Genomic DNA, 16,411 nt, shown 5'->3' with positions numbered 1-16,411 from the left:
TGTGCGTCAATTTTGACTACTGCATTCATACAAGAGGACTTTTGAACATAATTATAATACAGTGGGTAATCCCCCCCAATAATTTTGATTCGAATCGCAGACATCCGTGGCGAAGTGTTTAGAACAGTACGCTTCCTCGACAGGAGACACGGGTTCGATTGATTGAGGGGCATTCCACGAAACGTGGTTCTACTTCATGTTAATAACAAAATGAATTGATATGGAAATTATTATTGTTTTTGGTTGCATTAAGGTTTAGATGTTTGTGAATGCATATAATGTGCACATTTTACCAATAAAAGTTACTAGCATCTGCAGCCTGTATGCTTCACAGACAAATGAAATCAAAATTTGCTACATTTTTTTTAAAAGCGTCACACACGTAACGCACTATTCAGCGTATGTCATCATACTCAAGTTTCTTTCATTTTTTAGTAGACACCACAAAGTACTTCATAATTTCATGAAATCTGTTCATATGTTAATCCTATCTCATGTCTAGAACACTAAATTTTGTGTGTAAAATGTCACACCAGGCGACGACGTTACTATTACGCCATCGGGGAGGCCCCAATCCCGGTCTGGCCATGGGTGTTCTTTGTGAGTGTCCCTTCATCATATCATCACTCATCCTCATCTTCGCGATTAGCCAAAAGTGGCAGAAAAGCAAAGTAAAATAAACCAAATCAATCAATAAACCATAAGGGGCTGTAAGGTTATTTTTAGGAATTGCAAACCAATATTTGAACCTTCTAATGATCATAAATCTGACCAGGGCTTTCCTCGGTGGTGTTGTGGTAACGTCGCCGCCTTGTAAACAAGGGTCCTGGGTTCGAATCCCACTTTAAACTGTAGGTTCAGTCCCTATAAATTTCACCCAAGCTCATAAATCTAGGCTTTGTCAAAAAGTTTAGGCAGATATTGATTGCTTACTGGGAAGCTACGAAAATAAAAACGGAAACAAAAAAATAATCCTTTGATTTGTGCTGGAAGATACAATGATACAAAGAAAATACTAGGAAAATAAACAAAGAGAAGAACACAGAATCTATCGGCATAAATCGTTTCATGTGTGGACCGTGCTGTAAGTTCTTTCCCGACACGCAAAGCTCGTCCCAATCTGTATAATCGGTGCTCGCCCTTCGTTGCAAGTCGCGGGAATTCAAGAAATTTCTTGGAGTTGCCCTGAAAGAGGTACAAAAACAGCGGGGAGGCACTCGCAAGGCATTCCTTGCGCCCCGGAGCACCCCTCCCGCCCACTCAAAACACCCAAAGGCTGGATTCCGTCCAGTTTTCCACGCTAGGCCTCTGCAGTGTTGGCAATCATTTGCTAGAAATTCCCTCACGGAAGCGGAAAATATCCCTCTTATTTCCCTTAATTTAAGTGGATTTTTTAATTCTACAGGATGAGTCAAAAGTCAGAAGCCATTGTGTTATTCACTTCAGCTTACATTGTCTATATGATATGCTCAATATGTTGACCCTCTTCAGGAAGGTAAATATTCAGACTCCCAGTTCTTCAGGACACTGAGGATTGTGGCAGGCGGTACATACCGTTATCCTCCCTTGCAGATGGTGCAGGTCGTGAATCTTGGTGGAATAAACCATTGCTTTCAGGTGACCCCATAAGTAGTAATTGATTGGTGTGAGGTCAGGGGACCTCGTGGGCCACTCAACTGGACCTCGCCGACCTATTCAACTCCCCTGAAACTGGTCATCCAGCCAATGACGTGCAATTAATCCATTAGACCTATGCTTCCCGACTTTTGACTTTTTCAAAAGCAAGGCGTCTTTTAATTGCAGTAACACTATCGAAGTCCGATCATATCGTCTCTCTGTCTCGTCACGAGCTATGAACTTAGGTTCGAACCCTACTTAAGGGGTGCATGTACAAATCAAAATTTCATCAGTTCATCTTTCAATCTCATCGTCCCGATTAACCCATGGGGTTGAAAAGTGTAGTCAAATAATTTAAATAGAAAGAAAGATTGTGTCTCTTTTTATCTTCCTTCTTCAATCAGTCTTGCTCTTTCCTTTCTTTTCTCCCTACCTGTATTTTCTTATTTTTGTTCTTTGTTTCTCTCTTCTTGTATATATGTCTCTCTCTTTCGTATCTGCCTTTTTCTGTCTGCCATCCCATGTCTCTTTTCCTCTACTTATCTCGCTCTATGGTTTATCTCCCCTTTGTTAATTTCATTTTCACTCTCCTTCCTCTTCTTATCTCGCCGTGTTCTCTTCTCCTTGTTTCTTTCTTTTATTTTCTCTCTCTCTCTCTCTCTCTCTCTCTCACACACACTTTTTTGAACTTTATCTCTTACTATCCGCCCATTTCATTTTCTCTTTAGAGTCCAGCGCAGATAATTCTGCCGTGCAATGCGCGACAGAACTAAAGAAGCAGTGTTGCTAATGGAGCAGATAGAAAAATCGCTGCGGTGCGCCGATGCACAGCTGTTACGTACAACAATAAAATTAGAGAATTCAGGTCTATCTAACGTTGAGTTTTAAACGTCATGCATTATACCAGGACTAGGATTAATATGTACTAACAAGTGGCTTTGTATGTAGCTACATACATATGGACTAAAAATTCGCAAAATATGAACTAACACATAAGTACAATTACCAAAAATTCTGCAAAGAAGACTTCTTCATACGATTCCTTATTTGAGTGATTTCAAACAAAATAAAAAAAATATATACGTATATATTACTTTTCATTGCATTAATGCACTGGTGGCGTTCTAACTTTTCACTCCCAAAACCCGTATACACTGGTATGGAACTGCAACGGCAGATAATAACATGCCAACGTGTTAAACCGCTACAATTGCACCATAACACTCCTCCTCAAACAGTATTATTATTTCCTCTCTGAGATCTGTGACAGTCGGTTGCCTTTGTTGTACATTTACAAAGGATGCCGGCTTCGACAACAATAACAAGTACATATACTGCCACTAGATGATAAGCTGCGCGGCTTTTTCTTTTGTTATGAACCAGGGCCGGCGCTAGTCATTTTGCCTCCCTGGGAGGTGGCAGTAGATGCCGCTCTATTTCGACCCCCCCCCCCCCCCCGGTCATTACGCAGCAACGGAAAATTGAAAATCAATATATTCCTAACTAAAACATCAAATATAAAATAAATAATGAGACTTCTTATGCTATTTCAATACTATTCAGCGCAAAAGAATATCTCGCTCGATCACAGTTTTCAATAGGCTTATTTTTTTCTTCTCTTCAAATTTTGCCGCTCGGTTCGCCCTCCCCTTCCGCCGGCCCTGCTATGAACTTGGTCACCCATCAAAGCATGGCAATTTTAACACAGAAAACAATATGTATCGCATTAAGCAGCAAAAATGACAGCCTCCTCTATGCAATTTCTACAAGAACACCTGCCGGAGCCAGAGTTGAATTGCTTAGAATTTCCCGAGCTTGGCTATGCAAGGTTTTTGATTTCAACTTCGACAGAACTGGAGGCATTATGGAATTTAACGTTCATTAGCAAACACACACTTTTACATACACACACGCAATACACGCACACAACGTTAAACCGGTCAAATACTTAGTATAAAATAAAAATATGGTGCTTCCAATCCAACAAAACTCACCGCCACTTTACCTGCTTTCCCCTTCCGTGACAGAAATAGTGCTTCATTATTACAGTTGGCAACACTAGTTACTAGCTAGCCAATGAACATGCACTGCATAAAAGAAGCAACGACTACGCCGTGCTATATTGCCACATTGCCGTCCCTGCTGACCGGTGGGAACCGCGAGCTGGAGCGCTGTTCAATTGTTTTCAATGAAGTTTGCGCGAGTGTGTCCAGGAATGGAATGACAATATGGCAACAATAGCGAAGGTTTTCGAGCAGGGTAGAACACGTGATGCTAAGAGAGAGGGAGACGAAACGAAAATTCGTTTCTACGCAACGGCAAATTTACGTGTGTGGCACTCTATCTGTCCTCTCTGTCCCCTGTCACTTTCTATATGCCCTTCTCTGTCTCTTTCCTCTTCTTATCTCTTCTCCTTGTTCTTTTCTTTTTCTCCTCCTTTTTTCTTTCTGTCCGTTGACTCTGCCCATCCCTGTCTCTTTTCCTCTTCTTGTCTCGCTATATGTTCCCTTCTCCTTGTTAATATCTTTTCTCTATCTTTCCTCTCACTTCTTTGTCTCTTTTGTCTGTCATTTTTATGTATCTTTCTCTATGTCCTTTAATATCTCTTTTATCGTCTTATCTCACTATGTTTTCTCTCTCCTCATTGTTTCCTTCTCTCTCTCTCTCTCTTCTTATTCCTCTGTCCTATTCCTATTTCTTTCTGTTACTCTCCCTCTCTGTTTCCCTCTCTTTTTTAATTTGTCCTTTGCGTCTTCTTCTCCTTCTCTCACACTATTTGTTTCTTCCCATCTCTCGCTCTATGTGACTCTGTCTCTCTACCATCTCTCACTTACTTTCCAAGCAAGAAATGTCCGCTAAACTGGGAATGGGACCTTAAAACACAATCAATATATAAAGTTGACCCAAATAAGTAAAGCAGTGACGTATTTAAGGGGTGTCCGTCGAACTGCTCCCTCAGCCAAGAAGTCTCATTTTGCAAAGTAGAATCCACATAATATCCAAACATATCGTTTAGTTTGTGTAACTTTCCGGCCCCTGTGGCGGAGTGGTTAGCACATCGCGCTACGACGCCAGAGGTCCCGGGTTCGAATCCTGGCCTGGATAATTGTGAGTGTCCATTCATAAATTTCATCATATGATCACTCATCACCATCTTCGCAAATTAGCCAAAGGTGGCACAATAAGCGAAGTAAAATAAAGCAAATCAAAGTTTGTGTAACTTAATCATTAGAGTAAGACTCATTTACCAGAAGTTAATAAAAAGGAAAGCCCAGGCAATTGGAGAGTCGTTGTGTGAGAATGGGACTTCTCCTTCCAAAATAGGTACTAGCTAGGCTAGTTTCATAAATCGACCTATCTTCTAGCCAGATAAAGTTTTTAAAGTCCAATTTATGCGGAAATAGGTTAAACGGGACTGAACCTACAGTTTAAAGTGATATCGAATCCGGGAACCTTTGATTATAAGGCGAGGACGTCATCATGGAGGCCCTCTGTGTTGTGTACAAGATGGATTTATAGCGTAGTGTTGTAGTGCAAGATTATGGACTGATAAAAACAGCTATAGGTTTGCAAAAAATTCTCTCTCGTTTTTAATTTCAAATTAATTGCAAAATTTCCCTCAATTTCCCAACCCGAGAGAAATTTCCCTCGACCTAACCTCCCCGGCACGAAGCATCGAGGCATTCCTTGTGCTCGCAGTGCCCTCGAGCGACGAGTAAAACAATCGTTGGAACATCACGCACGCTTCGACAGACCAGAAAAGTACCAGGTCGACCTTTGGCCCGCGGGGGGGACTTGCCCCGGTCCCCCTCCAGGCACCGTCGTTGCGCGTAGGGAAATTATTACCTTCCCTGGGAGAGAAAGGGAAGTGTTATTGTTGCACGACTGTGGATCCTTCGCAGTAAAACACATTCTTTCGCATGGACAAAGCTTATAGTTGGCTCCGAGGCATGGAGAAACGATCCCAGTTGATTTTTTCTTCAGTATGCAGATGATACAGCCCGCGCGGTTAGCGGAACTCAGGAAAATCCCTTTCGCATCATCCAAAGGAACTAGGAAGGGGGCATTGTTCGATAAAGCTTTCTACTCGATGCTCATCTTTTATTCGCCTGGTGTCATATTCAAAGACTGTATTGGTTTATCCCCCCCCTAAAAAACCGCTCTGCCAGCGAATGTATAAGTGAAAGATATCCAGATTTAGTTTAGGATTATGCAAAGAAGAGGACGTCGGATTTCGTTTCGTTTTAATTCAGCCCGTATTCGGAATTGTGATATTTCATTTGTTTTTCTTCTTCGTCTTTTTCATGTATTTATTTCGTCTTGATTTTCCATGGCGAAGTTGAGGCCATGGTGCCTTTTCTTCCACTTAACCATGCTTACCTCTACATTTTTCTATATGAAATTTAGCAGGCTACATTAAAGTTATTAGATAAAGGAAAAAACTTAAAAAAAGAAAGAAAATATTTCAAAAATGCAAACAATAATTAAAACAACAATATAAAAAAATTGCAAACAAGAATAAAAAGGCTAACCTCAAACATACACAGGCACACAACAGCACCACACACACACCCACACGTATTCCTGACAATAAATTTCAGGTTTTAATACAACTGAGTGCGTAAAATGTGCAAACTGAGGTGGTATTGTGCAACTCTAATTAAGGTATTTAGAGGGGAAGTCCAGGGGGGGGGGGGTCAGAGCTCGTCCAAAAAATTGGCTAGAACTCAACGTAAATAAGGTTGTTCTTGCCTAATAAAATTTAAATGGGCATATCAGAACGAAAATCAAATTATCAAAATATGTAGTTTTTATATATGAAATTTCTATATTTCCCGCGAACATAGGCTACACGAAGGTCAGTGCACAAAGATTAATGATGATTATTATTGTAGTTATTGATTCATTTCTCATCAACTGGAAATAACGGCCCTTTTGTTATCTTATAAATCTTTTGTTTTCTGTTTACCTTTACATTATTTTCCTTCTTAGAACAGCTTCTTTAATAAAAATCTTCATGGTACTAACTAGAGATAAGCTACATAGTGAATGTATGCTGCTATATCTTTTTATTATTATCATTAATGTAATAAAATTTGGTATCAGTTCATTTTATGCACAGATAGGCTAATCAGGACGGGACCTCAGTTTAAAGTGGAATCCGAACTCCTATGTTTCTCCAGCGGGACGAAACCTTGAACATCTTGACTACAAAGGAACGACGTCACCATTACGCCAATTAAATAAAATTAAAAAGTCTGTTATATCCATATTATGAGATGCTTTGATTAGCGTTATTAGGGATACGTGATTAGTGTGATTAGCTAAAAAGCAAGGCTCTCGCCCCAAACAACCGATGTTGTCTCTCTGACAAAAGAATTGTTTGTCTGAAATCTCCCTTCCAGACCCCCGCGCATAGCATATAAAAGATGTTGCTGCGTTATTTCCAATCAATCTGCATGGCAAGCCTCGCATATGCGCTTAGCAACACTTGTAGATATGTGTTCGCATTATTTAAGCATGGAATCATAAACCACATTACATCATCATTCGTTAACCAATCACCGTTCACTATACCTCATGGACCCACCTATGTATATTCCACCACACAGAGAAAACGTTTGTTCTGAAGAATATATTCTTTTATGTAATGAACGAGTTACTGTAGCTACTATATGCAAACATCTTATTTAAGAATGTATTTCACCTATACGTGTAGAAATTTATAGTGTTTCTTTATTAATTCGAAATGTATGCTGGGTAAAAACAGCCAAATGTGAAGCTGTAAGTCCAATAATTATTGTTTTTAATATGTGGGTTTCATGTGACGTGGCCAAATTTGTTTGTCGTGTACAGTGGGATCCATGAGTATTACCGTGTAAATTGTCCATGACTATTGTCATTAATTTTTCTCTCACATCCTATGTGTTTTTAATCGATGAATTTTTATGCATGCTGGTGCAAAAGTTGTCAACAGCTTGTTTAGAGTTTTCTTTCAATTCTTGAAGCTCTTATTGAGTCTAATAAAGTGCACGAACATGGTGATGGACAATTTGCACGGTAATACTCATGGATCCCACTGTACAAGTAAATATCGTGAAATAGTGTGAGCTTCTGTTTTAACAACCGGTTCAAATGTCCTGCCCGTCCGCTTGAATTACGTCTTTTCAAGAACTAGCCTCCACCATGGCTGCCCGAAGTCACAATGCAACAGTTTGTGACGTGGGTGAAACACACCTATACCCCCCCCCATATAGTTTATGGTCGACAAACAAATGATTGCTCACCACAATTAAATTATTTTAGTAATCACGCAAGTTCTTTTGAGTTACCAAAGAACTTGATGGAAGTTACTAAATTTAATAAATGTTACTATTTTTTGTTTGTTTGATTAGAGTTAACAAAATGCATAACCAAACGCGCTTTGTTAATTCAAATAAACGAGTTCTTTCTGCGCAGGGTCTTTATTTGCCTTTCAATCAGACGACCAAATTCTCGAAGGTGTGGGAAAAGAAATTCCATAAAGCCAAAGGTCAGCCGAGGTCAGGACGTTCATTGTGATGCCTGAAATGAATGGCTCGAGGACAAGGAGGCCTCCTCATTGGCGAAGCTTTTGTTTATCCCGTCGCCCCTCCCCGAAAAAAGCTCTTTTGGGAAACGGAAAGCCCGGCCCATCCCGAAATGCCAACTTCAGAGATATCGCCGTCGGCGGTGGATGCATGGGTTGGAGCGAAGAATCTTCCCGCTCTTCTGGTTCCCTTCTGGCGTTGTTCTTTTGCTCGACCATTAATTTGCAGTATCGGAGGACATGAATCAATTTTATGCGTGCAATATACGCTTCTCCCCCGTTGGCATGTCCCCAAGGAGGGTTTTCGAATGCATTGTCTTTCCCACACTGGTTCATGCTCTGGAGTGCAGCCCAAGCGCTAAGATTTGTCATTCCATTATTTATTTGCTATCAGTTACAGTGACAATACAATATGAGTGTGTTATTGAGTTTGTTTTTAAGTTCAACTTGCAATAAATAGTTTCTTTCCTAGTAGTTAGTTCGGGTGTTATATTGCCCATAACTATATTGGTCGTAGCCGTACAGCTCATTATATACATAAGCACATCGCGCTACGACGCCAGGGGTCCCGGGTTCGAATCCCGGCCTGAGCATGGAAGTTTGTGTGTCTATTCATCAATTTCATCATATCGTCACTCATCCCCATCTTCGCAAATTAGCCAAAAGTGGCACAAAAAGCGAAGTAAATCAATCAATCATTATATACATAAGATCCAACTACCTCGCTATAATAGCTACGCTGAATCCTACATTATTCAACATCTATTTAGAAGACATAGTTAAAAAAAAAATTCCGTTGCAAGGGAGGGGTAACAGTAGGAGAAAGGAAAATATCTTGTATACGATTTGCAGATGACATGGCTCTGTTGGCAGAAAATGAAAGAAGCATAAATGACATGCTAGCAAAAATGAATACCCACTGTGAACAGTTCGGGATGCGAATAAATGTAAAGAAGACGAAAGCAATGGTGATCGGAAGAAAACCGAAAAAGGCAAAAGTAAACAGCTATAAATATCTAGGATACATCATAAGCAGTGATATGAAATGCAGTCAAGAAAATCCTGGGAAGAAGAAGATACCAAATAATTGAGACGTCAAAATAAATGGGCTCTACGATGCTACAAAGCGAAAGGCTCAAGATCGAACAGCATGGAGATTGCAATGAAAGACCTGCCCCTGGGCAGAAAACAATGAATGAATCAATGGTATGGCTTTATCATAAGCACTATATTCCAAGATTCCTGCACAGCTGCCATATGAATAAACAATGTGTAGGGTAACTTAGGGTGAATCGGGTCAAAAAATCAAACAATATAAATATTTCCTATAGTTTCATTCAAATTTAAAATTATCCGGAATATTGTAATAAAGCAATCCTTTAACTATAATTTCCAGTAACAAATATTTATTTTAAGTTCTCTTATTTTTTTGCCGTAGCAGTTAAACTTCAACTCCGCATGACCCTATTCACCCTTATGAGTACGGTTAATAGGGTCACATGTAAGGGTGAATCGGGTGAGTTATCTATCGTAGAAATATGTTTAATTTCCATTATAAACCATATGTTCAGAGTGTACGATCTTATCTTTTGCTCGCACATTTTCCACAAATAAACTTTATTCTCCCTTGTGCAGTCGTACATTTCCTGTGATTTTCTTACCACTGTACCTCTAGTAGTTTATCGATGCACTGTACCCAATCAAACAATTTCACAGAAATATGGTTGTTGTATTAGTACCTCACATAAAAGGACCCACAAACAGTATTGTTTCCTTCATCACTGACGTTTTCCGACTCTGATCATGATGATGATGATGATAGAGCGTGCGAGCTACTTGACAAATTCGAGCGCAACATTTCTTACATCACTGGGGTCGAGGCAAAAACCACACGAACACAATTTGAATAACTGCGATACCAGATCATCCATCTGCTCCACGTTCAAAGTAGCTTACACCCTTCTTTCTCAGGGATTTGTCCTGTCCACTCTGTATTTTTCTTTGGAGATAGAAATAAGGAACACCGAAGAGTTCTGCAGCATGTCGTTGGTTCCTACATTCCCTAAATTCTGCATATCCTCCTGATTCCACGAAGTTGACGATTTCTTTGTAGCAGACAAATTAATTTAGAAGTCTCTTTCAGAGCCAATGGGCATATCATGTGTTGACCCTATTCATCCAATTTTCGTGACCCTATTCGCCCAAAAGTGCAACATTTTTCTTTGGATACACTGTATCAACGACAAAAGATGGTGCTAAATCTTACAATCTCTTCTACAACTAAATACCATGTTATGCACAAATGGCCTTTAAAATATTGCATGTAGTACAGTACAACGCAAATTAATACAAAGAGCCATTTTTAAAACAAGGTTGTCCTCGTCTACTTACATGTAACACGAGTATTATTTGTAGTTCTTGGCAGCTCCAAATACACTACTTCTTGGTATCTTCTACGTTGAACAGATACAACAAGTTCCAAACTTCACTGCCAGATCGAAACATTTGCTATTGAGTTGGGAGAGAGAATTTCAAAAGTGACCCTATTCACCCTAAGTTACACTGTTTGTTTACGTTGACCTCCTCACAGCAGACCGAGAATAGCTAGCCTAGAATAAACACTAGTGGTTGATTTTATATATATATATATATATATATATATAAAATAAACATGACTAAGCAAGGTGTATCGTGTGTGTGTTCCAACAATTCATCAACATGGCTAGGATTTTTGTGACCTAAAAATCACTGAAATATGCAAAATAAAATATGCTCTTATGACCTAAAATTTTACAAAATATGCCCTTATAACTAGACTGTTTCAAACACCAATATCTAACTTATGCTGAAATATTTTCATATACATACTATTTGTAGTTCACTTTATGGGCCCTGATGAGTTGAAATGCACAATGAATACTTTCTGTAAATTTTCAATTAAAAATGAAAAAGATTTTTCTGCAGTCCAAAAAAAAAAACCTCGAGTAAGAACGAATCCACTTCGAAAATGACTGTATATTTCTTGAAAAAACGAAAATATGCTGAATATGACCGAAAATCCATCAAAATACACTTTATCACATAGAAATGGCCAAATATGCCAAAATATGCCCTTTAAAAGCACCTTAATTCAATTAGTTTCTTCACAATATGAATTTCTATATATTTAGGGAACACATCATCCTTACCAAAAAAATATTCTAAGACATAAAAATCCTAGCCCCAATCATCAACGTCGCGATTAACCCAAATAGGTACAAAGCGACGTTAAATAACCAACAAAATGAAATGGAATAAATATAACACCCCAAGGGCCAAAAATTAACAACCAGAGAGGAAGATGTGGTAAGCAGATTCACCATCATTCTCTTCCAATAACGACCTGGCTAATACACTTAACAATTTATACGTATATTCCTTTTCTTTCTGTGGGACAGGCTACCCAAATGGTTTTCCAAACACGACAATCTTCTCGTGAAATTTCTTCAGAAAGGAAGGAAAACGAACCGAAAACTTTTGTATTTTTCTCATATCTTGTAATGGAGCGTGAGGGGAGGGGGAAGGCTCCCTTATCTCCCACTGCTAACCAAGATTTATGAAAATCTCCCTTTGAGAATTAAAGAATAAAGTTTCTTCCAGAATATCTCAGCTGGAAGTTCTTCGGTGTTTTTCCTTTCTTCCTGTGACACATGTTTCAGGGGAGAAGGGCGCAGATACTATAATTTATTTGAGACTAAGAGAATAAGGATACTCTTTTCTCCAAGAGATGCGGATTGTGCTTTGAAAAGTAATGCCAAGTTTCATTTTTATCTGCAAAATGTTACAGACGAGAAATCAAAGAAAAAGGAATTCAGAGAGAGAAAATACATTTCTACGAAATGAAATAGAAAATCACAATCGTGTGTAAAGTCGACCAGCAAAGTTTCATAATTTGCGTTAGTCTGACTGACCACTGTGGCCAGTATCAAGGATGTATGGTTGATAGATTTGATTGATGGATTTGGTGTTTTAAGTCCACTTTATGCACAGTAAGGTTAATCGGGACTGGACCTACAATCTAAAGTTGGATCCGAAACACGTGCCTCCACCGGGTATCGAAACCTGGACCCTTTGATTACAAGGTGACGACGACCCAAGCGTGTACGTCAATCTTCTTATGTATAAAACGGAAGTAAATTATCCTATGTATCATTCCACAAGGTCTTCCAGCAGATGACCACCACCGAGAACTGAACCAGGTGTAACAAAATTTGCATAGTTGTTTCTGGTGCAGTGCGATTTACTTAATATAACGTTTCTTGTCTTCCAGATACCCAGAGTCTCGGTTGGCGAAGCTGTTCAACGGGAGCATCCCCATCGTCCTGGACAGCCTGAAGCAGCACTACTTCATAGACAGGGATGGGGACATGTTCCGGCACATTCTCAACTTCATGAGGAACTCGAGGCTGATCATCCCGGACACCTTCGATGACCTCGACCTGCTCATCGAAGAGGCCAGATACTTCGACATTCCACGTAAGATTGATTGATTGATTTAGTTTATTTTACTTCGCGTCTTGTGCCTCTTGGCTAATTTGCAAGATGGGGATGAGTGATGAAATGATGAAATTGATGAATGGACATTTACAAACAACCAAGCCCGAGCGGGATTCGAACCCGGGACCCTTGGCGTTGCAGCGCGATGTGCTAACCAATTGGCCACAGGGTCCGGCAACATTCCACGTAAGAATCTGTTTCCGTTCTGTTACATGTGCATGGCTCAGACCCAAGAATGAACGAAAAAAAATTATATTCGAGAAAACTATGCATAACTTACACCACATGTGTAATGGTAGAACCAGTACATGATCCTTTTCTTTATTGGATGTTGGTATATGTTCATTAATATTATTTTTATGGGTTGGTGAAGGTAATATTTGTTACGCAGTTTCCGATGTAACTTGCTGTAGGGCTGGCCTACGTGTCTGAGAAAGCAAGTTTGCAGAAGGTGGTTAGTTTCAAATACTTGAACCTTCAAAGTTGTGAGGGTGGAAAATTGTAAGAACGAACTAATATAAACAAAACCATGTGACTTCAAAAAATAGTTCAATTCCTATTAGTTCTGATGTCATCCATAACCATATTGGTCGTAGCTGTACAGCACTACAGGTTCATTAGAAGGTCCCACAACTTCATTATAGCAGTTACGTAGCACATGCACTATATTCCTACGCGTATGATACCTGCGCAGATGGAATAACTAATAAGATTTCTCACAAAGCACGTGTATTTGTTAATATTATATTTGATAAAGGCAGAGTGAAATTATTTCCGTAGCATCTAAATGTATTTGCAGCTTGGGAGCGAATCATAACTCCCGAAACTACCAATCAACAAGCGAGCCGCTGACGGCTCATCTCGGCCCAGCACCTATCGCTATCCTTCCCGCTTACGCTCTGCACTCTTGGTAGGCTCGCTGGATCTGACTCCAGTGTTGCCACAATATGAGGGCACAATTTCCCTTTCCAAGGGGCAAAATGTCCCTTTTTGGACCAATTTTTCCCTTCGCCTAAGCAAATTATTATTATTAATAATAATAATAATAATTAGTAGTAGTAGTAGCAGTTGTTAGTGGTGGTGGTGGAAGCAGTAGTAAGTAGTACGTACTTAAGTATTCCGTTTGTCCATGTTCGATGAATCAATATTTTTTTTTTAAAAAAAATGCATATTTCAGTTTCACTTCCAGGTTTGAATCCTGGTCAGGAATCCATTTAAAAATCGTTAATCCTCATCGTTACTATTTATCCAAAGATGCATAAAAGCAACGTAGAATAAACTTAAAGGAGCAGAAACAAGTAGGAATAGCAAAATAAATAAATAAAATAACATAAAAATGTGGATATGAATGAAATTAGCATAAACTGTAGTAATGTAGAGTCAGGTAACCTTAAAATTTCCCTGAAATTGTGGTATTTTTCATAGAAATTCCCTTTTTCCTTTTGGCTAAAATTTCGGTCCGAATTTCCCTGTAAAAGGGAAATTTCCCTTCATGTGGCAACACTGTCTGACTCTACTAACACGGTGATCTTTTCTTTCCAGCAATGTGCCGGCAATTGGAACAACTAAAGAAGGAAAGACAAAGCAAGACACAGAATCACAGCAACACTACAGGAGGAGGCGGGAAACCCGTAGGTGCTAACACGTGCAACACGGACGATTCTGCAGAACACGGTTACGAGTGCATAGCGTTGAATGTAAGTCCGGACTTAGGGGAGAGGGTCATGCTCTCTGGTGAGAGGTCGCTTATTGACGAAGTGTTTCCCGAGACGAGCCAAGCGCTCATGGACGCAAGAAGCGGATTGGCTTGGAACCACGATTCGCGCCATCTAATACGCTTCCCGCTCAACGGTTACTGCAAGCTCAACTCCATTCAAGCGATAACGAGGCTGCTGAACGCGGGGTTCAAAATAGGAGCGAGCAACGGTGGGGGTGTTGAAGGTCAACAGTTCTCGGAGTACTTGTTCGTCAGGAAAGTTTACCCCATGTGAACTTCAGAGAACATAGTGGAGAGTGTTGGTGCGCAAGAGCAACAGTAGAATGTGAGAGTCGTGGTTCACATTTCTTGTTGGTTTCGTCTCAGATTTCCAGAGAACTGTTAGAACCTTCCTAACCAGATTGGACAGCAAGGAGAGTCAATTGTCGTGTTGTCGCTTGATGATGTAGCACGGGCGTAAGTGAAACCATCCACGAGAGCTGTGCGGTAGTGTTGCACTGTGCATATCAAAAAATGCCACAACTGAAAAGAAGCGTGAACAGAAATGTTCATTTTCTGATGTCCTCAGCTTCCTATAATAAATTAATTTACAGTTATTCATGAAAGTAATACTTATATATTGTTTGTGTTATGCATGAGGTATGCTTTACGACATAACAAATATTTCTTGCATACAGAGGCTTTAACATCTGCATATTGCAACACTGCTTTTCACTATTCGTTGTTAACTTCACTCGGATACATGTTACATCATGCACACTACGAAGTAAAATTGTCACTTAATGCTCCAGAACCAACCCCTTTGTTGGACAATGATAAGGCGGTTGTTATTCAGTCATGAAAATATATTCCCAATTTCCTTACATGGGGACAAAGCAAGTGGCGAAGAGCATAGAATGTGACATCCCTTGTCTCATATCAAGCTGGGAATGCTAGAATACAAGAGTTTCCAACTACATCAACAAATAATCATGGCTAAAGAAAAGAGCTGGCAACTTACCTTAAGGCCCATTTCCTTGTTGAGTTCCATGCGAATCATTATTACAAACTGAAAAGAAAGGAGACCTTTTACAATATATAATAAGTTAATAACCATCCCACAAATTTTTGCCCCCAACTGTCCTTGCCCACCCAGTTTTGGCACCAAATCACCGCTACTGATAATAACTATTGTACTTATTGCATCTCAACTCTATTTAACCACAAATACTATCGAGTAAAAAGTTGAACTAACCAATCAGCTTGAAATCTTTAAAAGATCATAGAAATAGGTGTTACGATTTGTAAACATTTTCGTCCAATCTCATCACAGATATCTAGAATCAGACTGGAAAAGTATATACCTACTTTCATCACTGGTCGACTTGAAGCGACAATATATTGGGCACTCTTCTGTTAACATACTTCCCTTTTAATCATATGTTTCTCCACCATTGCTTTCTATTTATTTGAAACAAACAACACCGCCATCTTTAAGGTCAGCCCTTGCTTGATTTCCGATGTAGTGCTAGATGCTACATTCTATACTTCGACATCAAGGAAGTTCGAATGTAAAATGGGTTTTGAAATAAGTTGCCTGGCAAATAAGAATGTTGTAATTTTAAAATGAAGAGAGCTCCCACAAAAACCACTAAATATAAAATATATAATTCTACTTATGAAATGTACAAATGTATTAACTTAAAAACAACAATAATACTGTGCAGTTGAAATATATTACGTCCTCAGTGGCAATGATAGAGAAGAATTTGTATGTCCTGGAAATGGTTTGCTGAGAGAAAGCTTTAGTTGTCAATAGGAATAATTCCATTTCAAAAATGCTACAAGAATGTGGAATTTGTGTCAGATATCAGTGTCCAATGGGAAATAGATATTGTATATTAGAATACGAAACAGGGTTATGTTCGTTGAGTTACTCTGATGGCAAATTGACCATTTCTACTTAATTGTAGGTTGTTTATAAACGATTACTA

At 39.3% G+C, this 16,411-nt stretch overlaps 1 protein-coding gene across 1 annotated transcript in view; it reads left to right on the top strand.

The window, feature by feature from the left end:
• The window catches only part of twz (BTB/POZ domain-containing protein twz), a 132,282-nt gene extending 117,061 nt beyond the window's left edge, over positions 1 to 15,221 (top strand). The window contains exons 4-5 of the mRNA XM_083144311.1: positions 12,495 to 12,700; positions 14,264 to 15,221. Of these exons, the coding sequence (XP_083000437.1) occupies positions 12,495 to 12,700; positions 14,264 to 14,712 (655 nt within the window). The 3' untranslated portion in view covers positions 14,713 to 15,221. The remainder of the gene's footprint in view (positions 1 to 12,494; positions 12,701 to 14,263) is intronic.
• The last annotated feature ends 1,190 nt before the right edge of the window (positions 15,222 to 16,411 follow it).

Source organism: Lepisma saccharinum, chromosome 23 (genome assembly GCF_977018435.1).
Source record: "Lepisma saccharinum chromosome 23, izLepSacc3.1, whole genome shotgun sequence".
Classification (NCBI taxonomy): domain Eukaryota; kingdom Metazoa; phylum Arthropoda; class Insecta; order Zygentoma; family Lepismatidae; genus Lepisma; species Lepisma saccharinum.
Note: the sequence above shows the minus strand (reverse complement) of the source record. Positions and strands in the feature narration are given on the sequence as shown.